This window comes from Olea europaea, chromosome 20 (assembly GCF_002742605.1).
Source record: "Olea europaea var. sylvestris chromosome 20, O_europaea_v1, whole genome shotgun sequence".
Lineage (NCBI taxonomy): Eukaryota > Viridiplantae > Streptophyta > Magnoliopsida > Lamiales > Oleaceae > Olea > Olea europaea.
Window position 1 is genome coordinate 13,132,885 of NC_036256.1, and position 17,129 is coordinate 13,150,013.

General features: G+C 32.6%; 1 protein-coding gene across 3 annotated transcripts; it reads left to right on the forward strand.

The window, feature by feature from the left end:
* The first annotated feature begins 4,331 nt into the window (after positions 1–4,331).
* Positions 4,332–16,399, forward strand: LOC111369683 (putative late blight resistance protein homolog R1A-3). Of its 3 annotated transcripts, XR_002698217.1 has the most exons (10): positions 4,332–7,139; positions 7,394–7,487; positions 7,603–7,682; positions 7,767–7,898; positions 13,549–13,734; positions 13,833–13,996; positions 14,104–14,185; positions 14,736–14,842; positions 15,934–16,023; positions 16,110–16,399. XR_002698217.1 is itself a non-coding variant. In XM_022991288.1 (8 exons), the coding sequence occupies exons 1-8, from the start codon at positions 4,578–4,580 to the stop codon at positions 14,790–14,792; spliced, it is 3,357 nt and encodes a 1,118-aa protein (XP_022847056.1). In that variant the 5' UTR covers positions 4,332–4,577; the 3' UTR covers positions 14,793–15,080. The 3 variants fall into 3 exon arrangements, 1 of the variants encoding a protein (XP_022847056.1); XR_002698216.1 differs by having other exon boundaries at positions 15,934–16,399; XM_022991288.1 differs by lacking the exons at positions 15,934–16,023; positions 16,110–16,399 and having other exon boundaries at positions 14,736–15,080.
* Positions 16,400–17,129: the final 730 nt, after the last annotated feature.

A 17,129-nucleotide genomic window follows, 5' to 3' on the forward strand; every position in this document is an offset into this window, starting at 1 on the left:
TATAGATGGCATGCTCGCTTTGTGGGCCATGGTCCTAACAAGGCAATTTTTGATCGTACTAGGATTTCTGATTTATTAGAAATCTCTCTTCAACCCCCAATTTTTGACCCAGCACTTTTTCCTATTGCTTTAAGTTTTTGGTCTTCTAAATATAATACTTTTGTTTTCCCTCTTGGTTCCATGTCTATTACTTTAAGGGATGTTAGGGCCCTGATAAATCTTCCACCTTTGGGCGACACCATTTTCCCTGGTATTTTGATTGCCGGTGTTGCCCCAAAATTTGACAAAAAACTCACCGAGTCCTATTCAAGCCTGCAAGACTGTTATAATCACTCAAATGCTGAGCTTTCCCATGCTGAACGCGTGACATTTCTTCATATTTGACTTTGTAAATATATTCTGTGTGTGCTCAGTATGAAGCCTTCTATGAGCTATTTACTCATAGCGCATGAATTGACGCGTGGTATGCTTTTGAATTTGTGTTCCTTCTTTTTGGCTGCCCTTGATTCATTTCAGAGCATCTTACTATGCATTTTATTCATGTTTTTCATACGGTATCACATTATGCAAAGATTTGGTTTTAACTAAAAATTCAGATTTTTAATAGATTTTGATAAAAGTCGATAAATTCATGATTGAAAAGTTGATTAAAGCAGTTGATCGATAAATTAAATTGTTGACTTTGTCAATAGTGTTTAAATTATATGATCTTAAAAAAATTCTTGAAAAAAACTAACTGCGGATAATTTGAGTTAAACTTGGATTAATATATTCAAAAATAAAATTACAACATAATTATAATATAACAAAGCTTATAATTATTATGTGCTTGAAAATCAATGTTGAAAATGCTAAAAAAAATGGACAGCTGATAAATTCGATATTGTAAAGTTTTTTAAGGGTATATTGTTTCTCTCACTTTGCAAAACCTGTTGAAATGATACATCTCGTATTTTTTACTGTCCTTGAAAGTATTTTACCTTTTCAATAGATGTCTTGAGCTGAAATCATCCAGCCTATGTCAAAGTCATTATTTCTTTCTTTCCAAACCTTTTCTGAATTATTATCTTGAAGTAGTGTCTTGACGTGAATTAAATAAAATTGTTAGTAAAATGACACTATGGAAATTTTACAAGCATTATTTTTATATTATTTATTAGAATTTAAAAAAAAGCAAAATCCAAGAGCTAAGCCGTCAGCTTTGAATCCTTTAACTAGATTCAACGACAACTGGTTGTGATTGGGGTGTGGACTTTTAATTCTCTATACATTTTTTTGCGTTATTCTAAGTGAAAAATCATCTTTTTTTTGGGGGGAGGGGGGGATGAAAAAAAAAAAAAAAAAAAAAAAAAAAAAAAAAAAAAAAAATATATATATATATATATATATATTAAAGGCTATTTGTACAATAACCCATTGGATTGGGACTTATCGTACCAATCATGACATTCTTAATCTTATTTCAACCTTTTGATGAGCGCTACAGTTTATTTGACAGTTAAAAATTTATATTTTGATTAAAAAGATTACAATTTACTTAAGTTTCATTCCCCAAAAAAAAAAAAAAAAAACACCCGAAGCGCTACAGTTTATTTGACAGTTAAAAATTTATATTTTGATTAAAAAGATTACAATTTACTTAAGTTTCATTCCCCAAAAAAAAAAAAAAAAAAAAAACCGAAAGTTAGGAAAAGAAAAAATATACAAATATAGAAAAAAAATTTCATAGTGTTTTTTCATTTCCTAACTTTCGGTTTTTTTATTTTTATTTTTATTTTTTTTTAAATTGGAGTTAGAAGTATTGTAGTTTTCTTTAGTCAAAATATTAACTTTTTAATATTCAAATAAACGAAAGCTCAAAAAAAGTTATTTTTGCAGTAAATGGTTGAAATAATATTGAGAATGTCAAGATCGTAATAATAGTTAACTATTTGTAGGACTCCAAACGACAAATATTGTTGTGGAAATTTGCTATTAATTAAACGAATTTCATCAACCAAGAACTAGGACACATCAAAGTGGTACGTTGAGGATGTGTATGCTAAAAGAAGTAGAATGAATACCCATCTGCTACCAAGTATATAGGACTTAAACGAACTTTGCAATTTTTCCATATGATAATTTGGTTGTTCAATTTGACACGGTATACAAAATTTTTAGTTGGTGTGATTGCTTAGGTATAGTCTTGAATTCAAGTTGATGTATTTTATTGGAAGGAGATAGATTATCAAGCTTAGCGAAACAGGCCCTATAGTTCTTGATTTTGTTAAGGTGGTAGTAGTGATGGTGCAGTACTTTTACTATTTCGATCCCCAATTAATAAGGCTATGATGATATTTCTTAATTCTTCCAAGCTCATTGATTGGCTATTGAGATGAATCAACCCGTATCTTAGCGTGATGATGCGATGGTATGTGAGTTTGGATTTTACATTCATATGCAACTGGCGGGGACAAACCTTTCCATCAATCGAACAACAGATCTGAGCCTTCTTTCTTCTGTATAACATTCTAAAGGCTACCAAGTGTATAGGATCAAACTAGTGCTGCAATTTCCTCTATGATAATTTGGTTATTCAATTTTCTTTGAAAGAGATAAATTATCATATATTAAAAGATGTCATTAGAAAAGTTCTGTTATGATGTAACAATTTTTGTTATAATAATATGGCTGTTCAACTTTGACATAAAAAAAAATTTGGTTGGTGTGATTGCTTAGGTATATTCTTGAATTCAAGTTAATGTATTTTATTGGAAGGAGATAAATTATCATATACTAAAAGCTTTCATTTGAAAATTTGTGTGGTATGATGCAAAAACTTTTCTTATAATAATATGGTGTGATTGCTTAGTATTTTCTTTGAAACCTATCAAAATGCTTGTGTGATTGCATAAGTGGGCTGCAATTTCATGTTATTTCAACTGTGTAGAAATCTAAGGTGACTCATGCTGCTTTTATTTTATTTTTTTCCCTCTCAATCAAATTCTGGAACAGATATCAAATCCTCATCTATAAGCTCGAAAAACCTTTCTCAAATACTTCGTCAATCCTCTATTAAAGAGAAATTTAACCACCATTTGTCCTCATTTTTGTTCAAACTCATTTTCAATCAAATATTTCATGGTACCACATTTTTTATTAATTTTTGAACCACAAAATTCATTAAATTTTATCGAACTCTACTAAAAACATGATTTTTAACAAAACCAAACAGAGGCTTATATGCGTAAAATATTGAATAATTCAGCAAAATTGGTTGATAAATTCATTAAATTTCATTTTATTGACAGGATGCATATTTAACAAACATTATTTTTATATTCTTTAGTAAATTTAAAGAAAAGGAAAAATCCAAGAGCCAACGGGATGGATTTGAAATCTTTAACTAAATCAACCACAAATGGGGTTGGTTGGAGTGTGGCATTATATATATATATATATATATATATAGTGTTAAATGACCTTTTTCATCCGCTACGGTTAATTTGATTGTTAAAAGGTCAATAATTTTATTGCAAAGACGACAATATTCTTAATTTTAATTGTTTGGAAAAAACACACACACACACACACACAAAACCAATACCAAAACCAAAAACAAAAACGAAAAACAAAGAAATGGAAAAGAAAAAAAATATACAAAAAACACCATGAAGCCTTTTTCCATTTTTTATTTGCTGTGACCTTTTTTTTAAATCTATTTTTATTCCTTTCCTAGCTTTTTTTTTTTAATTTTAAATAAAGTTAGAATTTTTTTTGTCAAAATATTAGCTTGTAAAATTTTTAATAGTCAAATAAACGAGATCTAACAAAATTAATGATTTCCACAGTAAAAGGCTGAAATGATGTTAAAAGTGTGAGAATTGCAATAATAATTAACATTTTCGTAGGGAACCCAAAAGATAAGTGGTAATGTGGAAATTAGCTGTTAATTAAATGGATGTCATCAACCAGGAAATATGGCGGATTAGGATATATTTTCTAGCAGAGTATAGAATCTGTACTAAAGCTGCAATTTCTCCTATGATAATTTAGTTATTCAGCATATGTTTAATTTTATAAAGACTGGTTTTGTGATAGTGAAGTTTTGGAGAATATTTTGGAGTTAAAAGTTTTGGATTAAAGTGCAAAATAATTTATTGTGAAAATGTGTAATGGATAATGAGTTTGGGAAAAAATGAATTTTGGATAATGAGATTTTTTCTTGAGTACAAGTTGATGTATATTTTCTTGAAAGCGGGGAAATTGTCTGGTATGATGTAACAACTTTTGTTATAATAATGTGGCCGTTCAAATTTGACAAAGAAACTAATAATACTTGCAAGCACATACATAGACACGCCACCCATTCCTTTTTTACTCTCCGCACTCTTCTTCAACCCTTCCTCAACTCAATTCCTCCACCCACCTCACAGAACCACCACCTGTTTAAAGTGGGCTGTAATTTCGTGTTATAATACCCATCCCTGTTTTCCCTCTGTAATCTTGTTTCATCCCTTCCCTCCACCACCACTTTTTAAGATGGGCCGTAATTTCGTGTTATTATCTCTCAATCAGATTCTGTGAAGAAATCAGAGATGGCTTATGCTGCTGTATTATCTCTCAGTCAGATTCTGGAGCAGATATCAAATCCTCATCTAGAACAACACCAGACTCCTCTTCAGGACCAACAAATTAAATCTCTCCAGGAGAAGTTGAGTTTCTTACTTGATTTTCTGGATGATTCTTGCCAGATAAGGAACGAGGAATTACGACGTTTGGAAAGGGAAATTCGAGATGCAGCGTACAAAGCTGTAGGTATCATCGAGTCACATATGTCAAAAATTATTGGTGAGGAAGGTTTCAAAGAAGGACAAGATGGAGACCAAACTTTTTGTGATAACTTGGAAGAAGTAACAGGTGAAATTGATTCTATTAAGACAAAGGCGGCTAAGCTTAAGGAACTGTGGGGCGCAACAGATCTGCACCAGAGCCAGATGACTTCTTTGCCAACCGTTTTGTCAACACTTGCTTCAAGCGGCGATAATGCTATGGTCGGGGTTGATAATGATTTGATTCAAATAAAGGATCGACTCACTGGAAATCAAGATACTCTCCAAGTCATCTCTATTATTGGCATGGGAGGCATTGGCAAGACCACAATTGCTAGATCTGTTTACAATGATCCACTTATTGAAGAACATTTTCACACTCGTGCCTGGACATCAATTTCTCATGAATATGATGAGCGAAAAGTCTTGCTGAGACTTCTGGATTCCATGGAACTACTCAGTGCTGAAATGCGTCATGAAACTAGTACTGAAAAATTAAGAGAGTATCTATATAAAAGTTTAAAAGGTCGGAGGTATCTTCTTGTGCTGGATGATGTTTGGGATCCCGAGGCTATGGATTCTTTGAGAAGGATATTTCCAGACGACAAGAATGGAAGCCGGATCATGTTGACAACACGCATGTCGAGTGTGGTTGACCCCCATCACTCTTCCCATCATATGCAATTTCTAAATGAGACGGACAGTTGGAATCTACTTTGTCAGACGGTGTTTGGGGACGATTCTTGCCCTCGTGAACTGGAGGAAACTGGAAAGAAGATTGCACAAAATTGCAAAGGACTTCCACTTTCCCTTGTCGTGATTGGCGGCCACCTTTCCAAAGCCAACAGGACAAAAGATCACTGGGAGTATGTTGCAGAAAATGTCAAGTCAGTTGCAACTGCAACAGATGCAAACTGCTCAGAAATACTATCTTTAAGTTACGATTACTTGCCTCATCATCTCAAAGCATGCTTACTTTATATGGGAATTTTTCCAGAAGATGATGAAATCCGTGTCTCCAAACTCATCAAGTTATGGGTTGCAGAGGGATTTATAGAACCAGTCAGACATAGAACCCTGGAAGAATTGGCAGAGGAATATTTGGAAGAGCTAGTTTCCAGAAATCTTATTTTGGTTCGTGAGAGGAGTTCTAGTGGAGAGATAAAAACCTGTGGCATCCATGATATGACAAGGGACCAGTGCTTAAGAAAAGCTGAGGAGGAGTTTTTTCGAGTCACAGATAAAGATTTCAACGTTTTTCACAATGAATTGTCGAACAGTGACAATTCAAATGTCAATCCATCCATGGAATCCTTTCCACCAGTCCATGCTACTTTGTGTTCTGATTTTGCTAGCGAGATTTATGAATCAGGTGATGGAGAACGTTTTCCACTGAACAGGGTGTTGGATCTTGCTGAAGGAAAAGTAGATGGTTTCCCAATTGGAGAAATAAAATTAGTTCACTTAAGGTACCTTGCTTTCTCCTGTGATGGGAAAATTTCCATACCTAAACCATTACCTGATTTTCTTTGGAATCTACAGACCTTAATTGTAGATTGCAAAGAAGTAAATCTTCCAGAGGAAATATGGAGGATGCCACAGTTAAGGCATCTCCTGTTCGGGATGTGTTACTTGCCATGCCCTACTAGATCACAAATAGATGGGGAGAATTTAGCTCTAGAAAACCTTTTAACATTGTCGAAAGTGAGTAGTTCCAGCAGTACCAAGGAGATCTTTGAAAGAGTTCCAAATCTAAAGAAGTTAGGAATTTTGATTGAAGATTTGAAAATGACTCCCTTTTCTCTAGGTAATTTGGTTAATCTTCCTCAACTCGAGACTTTGAAACTCATAAGCGAATATAGACATGTTAGAGTCCCTCCGAATTTCACTTTCCCACCAAATATTAAAAAGTTAACTTTAGAGGGTTGCAGAATTCCTTGGAAACATATGACTATTGTTGGTTCAATGCCCAATCTAGAAGTGCTCAAACTGCTACGTAACTCCTTTGTTGGGCCAGAATGGGAGCCAACGGAAGGAGAATTTCGCAAATTAAAATTTCTGCTACTTCGCGAAATAGATCTAGTGCATTGGAAGGCTGATGACACTCGCTTCACACGGCTTGAGCACCTAATTCTTAGGCAGTGCTTCGAACTAAAGGAGATCCCTTGTAGTATTGGAGATATACCAACGCTTCAAATCATTGACTTGGATGACGCTAGCCCTTCAGCTGTGACTTCGGCAAAGCAAATACAAGAAGAACAAAAGAACTGGGGAAATGATAGCCTTCAAGTTCATGTCCATTACATAATCGAAAACATCTACCGAGTGGTAAAAATTATTCCTCTAGCCACTCTTACTGCTGCTAATATCTGATCATATTTCTACCTTAAGAAAATTTAACGGTCGTTGTAATGAAATTTTAGCAAGCATCATCATTTTTTTTTCTTTCTTTAAATCACTCTAGATTGCATAATTATTTATTTTTTCTAGTAAGTAATTATGTGGGGAAATTTTAATTGAGTAGAACTAGTGTATAGAAATTGTTATATAAACTTCATTGTTAATTTCTCCAATTGGAACAGAGAAAGGAAGCGGAGGCTGAAATTATAGTTGGGTCAAATGCCGACACACTGCTACTTAAGGCTACAAAACAGTTCTACACACTTCTTTTACATGGTAATCAATTAATTTACTTTTATTGAAGCCAATTAATTTGATATTAATCTTATTTCTATTTACGCTATTTTCTCTTATATCTTTGATTCCATTTTCTTTCAATTTGTTTCCACAGACCCAATTAAGGAAGTAACACCTGGAGTTGTTCCTCGACTCTTTGAGTTTCTCGATAGAGATGATTACCCGCTACTTCAGGTTTAAATTTGTGATATTAATTGCTTCCTCTTGTTTATTTCATGTGTCTCAATTGCTAAATACATCGAGTAATTCATTTTCCAGTGTGAGGCAGCATTGGCTATAACAAGTATTTCAAAATGTTCATCTGATAACATCAACATGCTGATTGATTGTGGCGCGGTTCCCATTTTTGTGCGACTTCTAAGTTCTCCCGAGGATGTTCTTCGCGAACAGGTAGGTGTCCTGATTTTATTGCTAGTGTATGATATCAATTAAACAAGTAGTAAAGTAAACATAAGAGCATGGATTATCGTTCCAATGAGGACCACTTGATTAAATTAATGAAAAATTGTGTAAATAGATAGTTTATGGTTCTACTTGATGTATGAAATGTGTTAAAATTTGCGAGTTTACCATAGTTAACTAGTGAGAATAATACTATCTACCACTAGTAGTGCTGAGCACTAGCTTGTATGGCATTATTATATGATAGGTTCGATTAAAGGTGAAATTATGTAATTCATTTAATTGAACTTGTAATTTAATGACTCTAGTGTTGCCACCTAGACATGTATTAAACATTAGTGGTGCTAAATGACACTACTTAGATAATTATCCCCTTAATTGGAATTTCCAAATTTCGACAATAATTTGTTATGCTTACCCAATTGAATTATTCTAAATTAATTATTTTATGTCACTCCAGTTCAAACTAATTCTAATCAAACCAAGTCTGTTCACTATGTTTCTATGTGAATCAAGATAAGCCATAATCAAGAAAACTCAATCACCAAATTGTTCAATTAATTACATCAAAATTAGTAAAATTTTATCACTCGTTCTCCCCAAATTCCGAAATTTACTACATGATCTAAACAAATAACTCATCTCCCAATTTGTTATTGTTCACAAATTATTGAATTAATGATCAAATAATTCAAAGTCACAATGAAAAGAAATAAAAACAATGCACCAATATCAATTAAAATCAAAATGCAATAATCAAAATTAAGGTTCAACATTATATTGAGGCATATATCCCAAATATGGATTTAGTTACTCTTCATGGGAGAAGAAATACAAGAAAGAATTAGAGTGCATCACTGAGTTAGGAGGAAAAATGAAGATCTTGAACTATGAATCTCCTTTTCTTTCTTCTCTCTCTCTCTCTCTCTCTCTCTCTCTCTCTCTCTCTCTCTCTCTCTCTCGAGAGAGAGAGAGAGAGAGAGAGAGAGAGAGAGAGAGAGAGAGAGAGAGAGAGAGAGAGAGAGAGATTGGAAATTGGGTGTTTTATTTTTTTACTTTTCAACATTAAATTGCACTCCAAGTCTCTCAACTTTCCACTTTGTTAATCATGACCCCCCCCCTCGAAACTTTTCATGTAACCAATTTTGGTCATTTCACTTTTCAACATCTCTAAGTTAGAAATTCAATTTTCGTATTTTTGTACTTTGATCCTTATTTTGATATTTTCGTTCGATCTAATCCTTTCTGCTCCAAATTCTTCAATATGTGATCTTATAACTTCCAAAAGATTTCATAGTTTTCCCCAAACCTCATTATTTTTTGTAAGTTATGTGAATATTAGTCCTCAAACTTTCAATAAATTGAAATTCGATCCTAAAACTTGCGATTGTCCACTGATTGCTCTCTTAATACTCCTCAATCCCATACATCTCAGTTAGCCTTCAATTGCTCCGAATCAACTTCAAATTAGCTCAAAACCCTCGCTTTTGCTTCAAATGACTTCTAGTCCAACTTTGACCTATAATTATCATATTTACACTAAATTGGGTAGAAATTCACTCAAATGACAAATATTTATTGAGTTTAATAACACAAATAATCGTGTAAAAATACACTTCTCATATACCTCCAAGGTCAAACTCTTGTTCATCCCAAGCAAGACTATATACTGAACTCGCATCAAAGAACAATAAAAGTTTATTTGATAGCTTCTAGTAACCTTCTCAAACTTGAAATTGCTCAAATAATTCATAAAAGGATTGTAAGTCATGTTATCAAAACCACTTTTTACTTATCCGATACTCAATTGATGTGTATGTGCACGCGTAGTCAATCTAATAACTATAAGCCTTTAGTTGGTTATCTCTCGATCTCAATATTGAGTCTTTTTCTGTCTTGAGATGCATGTCCCAATTATTTGATCTTTCACCCCAAGTGCTTATTCTAAGGTTGCTTTCACAACACAATCATTTCATCTACACTCAAATTTAGTTTGATTTAAGCAATTTTCTCAATATGTGATAACTCTCCCTAGATTTGAGTCTCTTCAAGCTTCAACTAGGCAAATCAACATCACTAAAGATCATTACCTCTCAAGTTAAGTATCCAAGATTTACCCAGGAAGTGCAGCACCTTTCGATATAACCATTGCTGGCATCTTCACTAACAAAAAAAATAAAATTTGTTCCTATTTCTCTTCTTTTCATAATTCTCATTGTATATTGCTATTTCCCTTGGATATTGATAACATCAACACCAGGCGATTCTTCCTACCTGTTTTTTATTTCTCTATTATAGATAACACTGCTCAATCATCATTTTTTTTTTATTTTATCGATTCAGGCCACTACTCCCTTCTCTTTTATATCTTTCTTTCTAAACTAGTGCAATATCTTTTATTGGGACGAGAAGTTGGGGCCAGACACGTAGCTTATGGTTAATATGTAGGGTTCACATGCTCGCTAAAAATACTCCACATAGATATTCAATATGAACCGAATTAAAGTTGGGCTATTTTGGCATATCCCAATGATCTAAATAGTTCCTAACGCCAGTTCAACCACCCCAAACTATCCTTTCATATGACTGAGTGGTTATCTTTTCAATTTTGATCTTGATTTGTCACAAAATCATAAATCAATGAAATAGTTTTAAAATATTTCAAAGCATTGAAGTAAATTTGTGATATTGAAATTAACAATCCAAGTCTAAAATTCATTCAACCTTTTTTTTTATCAGTGTAACCAAATTAAAAAAAATGATGACCATCCGGACTATTGTTCTCAAGATATCACAATCTCATATAAATGAGTATAATAACAAAATAAACACAAATAACATCACCTCGTCACTGTTCATGAATCATGAATAGTTTTATATAAGTACCATAATTTGCTAGTAAGGCTATCCAACTTATATAAACACATATATTACAAGAATTTTTTATAATATTTTTCAAAATTTTCAATTTTTTATAGCATTTTTTTTAATTGGAAAAACAATTCACATAACACACTAACAAACACAATAAAAATAATGAAGTTACACCCCCCAAAATTAATGTGAACTAGGATTGCATGATAATTACGACTTCATTTAATGGCATTGCTTCGTTATGATTGATTCTTCATTCTCAAGAAGCTCTTATTTTTTAATTGTTTCCTCTGGTTGAATGGTCGGTCCATTATCCAAAGTTATGAGCAATTGCACAATGAAGTTTTCATAGAAAATCTCCCTTTCTAATTGCGGATTAGTGGAATTATAACTATTTTGATTTTTTAGGCCATGTTTGATAGGGCCAAATTCCATGGAAAATTCCATTTTCCATCTATTTTGTGGTGTTATAGCCAAATTTTACATGAAATTTGGTTTTCTTGCTTTTCTTGAAAATTGGAATTTTCTTGGTCTTCTTTGAGAACTAATTCCCACCATATGTTTTTCTAGGGCACTGTTTACTTTTCCATTTTCCATCCATTTTGTGGTATTATAGCAAAATTTTACATGAAATTTGGTTTTCTTGCTTTTCTTGAAAATTGGAATATTCTTGATCTTCATTGAGAACTAATTCCCACCATATGGTTTTCTAGGGCACTGTTCACTTTTTTTTTTTTTTTTTTTTAAAAATTTGGCAATGAAAACAAATTCTATCTCTAATTGTAAAAAAAATATTTTCTTTTAATTGATAATTTTCATGTAAAACAAAGTCAAACAAACATCAAAAGATAGATGATTTTTTTTTTTTATGTTTTTTTTTGACAATGGAAACAAATTTTATTCCCAATACCAATAAATTATATCCTTTTAATTGACAATTTTCATATAAAATAAGCCAAACGAACATCAAAAATATTTTTATTTCAATATTTTCAACGTAGAAAATTATATCAATCAAACACAATAATTGAAAATTCTCAGTAAAATAATTTCTAGACAATTCAATTTTCAGAAAATTATTTTTTTCAATCAAAATTTCATCTTTGTAATCAAACGAACCTAATAGAAATTTGTGTGCTGCTCGTGTTGTATGTTTATGAGTCTGCTGGCTTGGATCATCTAAACTTATCCATAGATTTCATAGGTTGTACTTATGTGGTCCACGTTCACACCCTATATTTGGAAGTCTTGCCCTGATGATCAATGGGAGAAAGAATCTCACTAAAAAGTCACCCTCATTAATTTTGGCTAGTGCTTAAACCATCGCATGACGAAAATATCTCTCACAAGAATGTCGTCGTCATCAACGTCGGAATCTCTCATCTCATATTGTTGCTGGTCTCTGCTTCTAAATAAACAAACTAAAATTCAAACAAAATTTAGATATAATTTAAATTACTATCAAACAAAAATAGCTTATGGCCACGACGTAAAAAACTTGTGATTTATTGTAATGTACATTGTCAATTAAACAAACAATAAAGTGAATCTACAAGTTTGAATCATCGTTTCCACAAGGATTATAATTTAATGATTGGTTTAATTATGCCCAACTTCTATAAGAGGAAAAATAATTAAATGAGATTTTGATTTTTATCATAATCTTATAAATCAATGGAAGTAATGAAAAAGTGCACAAATAGCTGATTTATGATAAACAGAGAATTGATTGATGTAAATTAATTCCTTTTTGGGTCTCACAACAATGCGGTCTTTTGTTCTTTTTTACATTTTTCACTTGACTTTTATTATTATCTTTACTTTTCAATATTAAAATGCACATTAAGTTTCTAAACTTTTAGCTTTGTTAAACTTGATCCCCCAACTTTTCATTTCATCAATTTTGGTTTTGTCACTATTCAACAAGTCCAAGTTAGCCCCTCAATTTTAGAAATGTTGTGGTTTGGTCTCTACTTCAACATTTTTGTCCATTTTTGTTTCTTTTTGCTCCAATTCTTCAATATTTGATATCACAACTTTCAAAAGCTTCCACATTGGTCCTAGAACCTAAAAAATCATCTAAAGTAGTCTTTCTCAAGTTCCAAAAATGTGCAAATTAGTTGAAAAGTCAAATTTTGCATCAAAACTTGGTTCTTTCCTCTGATTGCTTTCTTAATACTCTTTATCGATCCCCTGCATTCCGTTAGCCTTCAAAAGCTCTGAATCAATTCTATATTATCTCAAAACCTTCCTTTTTTTGCTACAAATGTTTCATAATATGGATTTTACCTACAATTATAATATTTACACTAAATTGGGTAGCATTTCGCTCAAACATGAATTATTTATCAAGTTTAAGTCGGAGGATAAGCATGTAAGATCACTCTTATCAATATAAAATCACTATTCATAACTCTATATTTTCCAAATAATGGTTGTCAAACGAGGGCTTATATTAATTGATTAAAACCTGACCTCCCCAACTTGAGTTGAAATAGCGATGGCCAACAGTCATGTGTCAAGATCAGGGATGAAAAATTGTGCCTTAAATTAGTGCAAAAAATGACATTGTTCAGTGGCTGCTTTTACGTTTTCTTCAGCTGAGTAAAGGCAACACCTTTTAATACTAAATGATGTAGCAGCACCATGCTCCCTATGTTAGGGAGATGTTCGTCCAATTTCTTACAAATTGATGAAGACTAACACGAGCTTTGATTTTTATTTCGTGCCTACTTTTGACTGTATGGCCAACTATTTAATGTAGGCACTTGAGGTGTTAGGATATTTTGCCCGTGACTCAACAAAATCTCGTGATCTTGTCCTTACTTATGGAATATTAATGCCCTTATTGGCACAATTTAATGATAAAACAAAACTATCCATCATGAGAAAGGCAACGTGGACATTGTCAAACCTTTGTCAGGGAAAGCCACTGCCTCAGTTCGACCAGGTTTGTCTTCTAATTGCTTTGCTGTTCGATTTTGATGCATATCAATACTGCTGGACCTTTATATATTTAACCAATTCCTTCTGGAAATTATTGAGCAGGTGAAATCTGCCCTCCTTCCTCTTGCTCATCTGATTCATACAGATGATAAAAAAGTCCTTAAATATGCATGCTTGGCATTACTCAATCTAACTGATGGAACAAAGGATATAATTCAAGCTGTGATAAATGCTGGTGTTTTTCCTCGCTTGGTTGAACTTTTACTGTTAGTGAAAAAATCCTACTTGATATAGTTCCTTGTTTCTCGATTTCTAACTTTGCTTTTGTTTATTGAACTTCGTAGCTATGCTTATTTGGTTTCGTGGTTCGCAGATATCCTTCGCCATTAGTTTCTATTCCTGCCATGTGCACTGTTGGTAATATTGTTTCATATGGAGATGATATCGATATTCAGGTATCAGCTGGCTCTTCTTCTTAACCTTAATTAGCACACTTCCTTTTAAGCACATGAATTCGTTGTTATGTGGTATGTTAGGCCATTTTGTCTTCTATCAGTTTCAATGGTCTACACACTTGCCTTTCATTGTGTATTATATTTACCTTAAGCAGAGAGGGGTGTGCTTGACATTGATGTCAAAAATGCATCGCTTGATACTTCATGGTTATATTCATTTTGCAAATAGATTTGTTGCTTCTATTGCTAAATCGCAATTTCGAGGGATCCCTTTGTCTAAGAAAATTCTTTAGTGGATATATAAAGAGACAAGCAATTCTTTGATGACCAATTTTTTTTGCTCAGTATCATCCTGAGAAATCAACCCTTATACTTGACCACTTTCCAAGGAGAACTCTAATAAGAATTTCAATGCTAACTCCGTAATTAAGGATGTCAAGCAGTGTTATCTTTTTCAAAATTCAAAATTGCTTCTGTTGAATGATTTCCAGATTAGCATTGATAATGGTGCTCTTCCTAAACTGCTTAACTTGTTGACAAAAATTTACAGGAAGAGTGTCAAAGAGACCACTTGTTGGATCATTTCAAGAATCATTCAACGGACTAAGGATCATATTCAGCTATGCAAATCACTATGGAATTGTTTTTGCCTTTGTGGTATTTCTCCATGAATTCATAATTAATTTCCTTGAGATAAATAAGCATTTTTATCCCTCAATTGGAGATGGGGGAGGAATGATTTTAGAGTAAAGATATTTTTAGTTTCGACCTGTCAATTATTGTTTTGAACATCAAGATTGAAGTTTTTTCTCTTGCCGTCTTCTGAACTTTTGTCTCGTAGTAGTACTTCTCTTTTGATAAATTTGATATTTGTACGTCTGTTTTTGTTAGTAAATTGAAGTCCTTGGTTTCTCTCTTAAAATGACGGATGCTGAGGATATGTTACCTTAATACACACACTACAACATATAAACTCATCCATTGCTTGCAAAGAATGCTTTGTATCATGTTCAATAGCATTTTTCGGAATGCTATTGTAAATGGTGTTATTAAAAGTCTTATATCTATTATAACATTTTTTGAATGCTATTATAAAATGCTATAGAAAAAACTTTTACATAACATTCTATTATCGTCGTAGTTTTAGTATTTATAACATTCTTGTCATGCAGTCTTTTTTAATTTAATAGCATTCTATTTCGTTATAATTTTGACTTTAATGACATTATTTAATCATCATGATTACATCTTCAATATCATTCTTTTTCATCATAACATTTTAATATTTATAGCATTTATTGAATATAATGTATCATTTTCAGTAGCATTTTTTATTTGATTGTGTACATATTAAATAAAATTCCTAATTTGTTAATTGTCAAATGAAAATATTCAATAGCATTACTTTTTGGACTAAAAATATGAACAACAATAACGAGACTAATAATAAATTTTAAAACATGCATCAATATTATCTTGTAGAAATACAAAAGCGCGGCTGTCAATAGAGAAATCAACTTATGTTCAATATAGAAATCTACTTCAGCGAGAGCTCCTTTGGTAAAAGGTGCAAGGTGTTAATATCCCCCAATTGTTACCTTCCTTGATGGTTTCCAATCATATGAGCTCCCAATGAAATACTGATTTTTTATGTATATAAAATCCGTGGCCCTTCGAATTGCTTTAGGCATCTTGAACGATCTATGATGCTCTTCCCACTAACAAGGCCTATTTTGCTGTTTCCTCAGGTTTAATTGGAACGTCAGACGCAGCGGCACCATCAATTGAACAGAATATTTGAACAATCCATGTTTCAAGCTTTTCTAATGAGTTAGCAGGTGTCAGGCAAACAATAAACCTATTGAGATCATTAATGTAATAGAGATACTGACTCCCTACTTGTTTCCTCTATCTCTGTTCGAAGTTGTCAAGACATTCCAAGCTATAGGCCTTCAAACGAGAATGAATGTCGTGGCTGGATTCCTAGGACCACCATTTGCAATGGAGAAGCCAGAAAATCATTCATCAACTCATCACAGATTTCCAGAGAACTTGAATGAACAAATCTTTTTGTGTGCGCAGGATCCCATTGTCCCAAACGACCACTTCTAAACCTTAGAAATGAGTATGGTTTTATGTTCAAAGAAGTTATCATGCAATGCTTTCTACCAAAGAACAGAATAGGGAATGTCTGGTAAAATTCCCTGACATCAATCTGTTTGAATTTTGTCTCTAAATTACATATGAAACTGTGAGCTTACAGCAAAAATATTACAGAGATCACGGCTAGATAATATTGAATCCAATTTCCCCAAAATAGGGAGAGCATGAGAACGAGAATACCAAACACATTTACTGGCATACATGAACCATAAATGAATGAACAAGGCTATGGAGTTCGGAACATTTGGGAAAAAGTACTGGATATTCAAATGAAACAACAATACCTTGTTCTCTAGCTTTACTCAACCACTTTAGTATACTCTCTAATGTCGTGTATGCAGTCAAATCGATCAAGCTCTTGCTCTCAATTGCATAATCAAACACTCCATAAGCATTAGCCAATGAATTTTTGTTTAAGTTCTGTTGGGCGCGGAAGCTCCAATAACACACGTTGATTCCAAACTGGATTGTAGAGAACGAAATTATAAGGACAATATTGAAGTAAACAAGATCACACCACCAAACAAGGTTTAAATTGTAAAGAGGAACAAAAGGATTAAAGCAAAGGAACGGTGTTCATTTAATCAATAATATGGAGAATACAAAGCAATCTAACAATTAGCTTCTATCTGTTACATCTAATAAAACTGACAAAGAAGCCTTGTATTTATAGGCCAACCTAAAAGAGTCCTTAAAGAAGAAAATATATTATAATTATGAGACCCAATTTCAACATGATTTTATTTCCTTTTGTTGAATGCTATTAGATTTCCTTTCCAAG

Coding starts and splice junctions, on each gene's coding strand:
- LOC111369683 (XM_022991288.1), top strand. CDS start 4,578: ATGGCTTATGCTGCTGTATTATCTCTCAGTCAGATTCTGGAGCAGATA. Junction 7,488..7,602: donor CTACACACTTCTTTTACATG/GTAATCAATTAA, acceptor TTGTTTCCACAG/ACCCAATTAAGGAAGTAACA. Junction 13,997..14,103: donor CGCTTGGTTGAACTTTTACT/GTTAGTGAAAAA, acceptor CGTGGTTCGCAG/ATATCCTTCGCCATTAGTTT.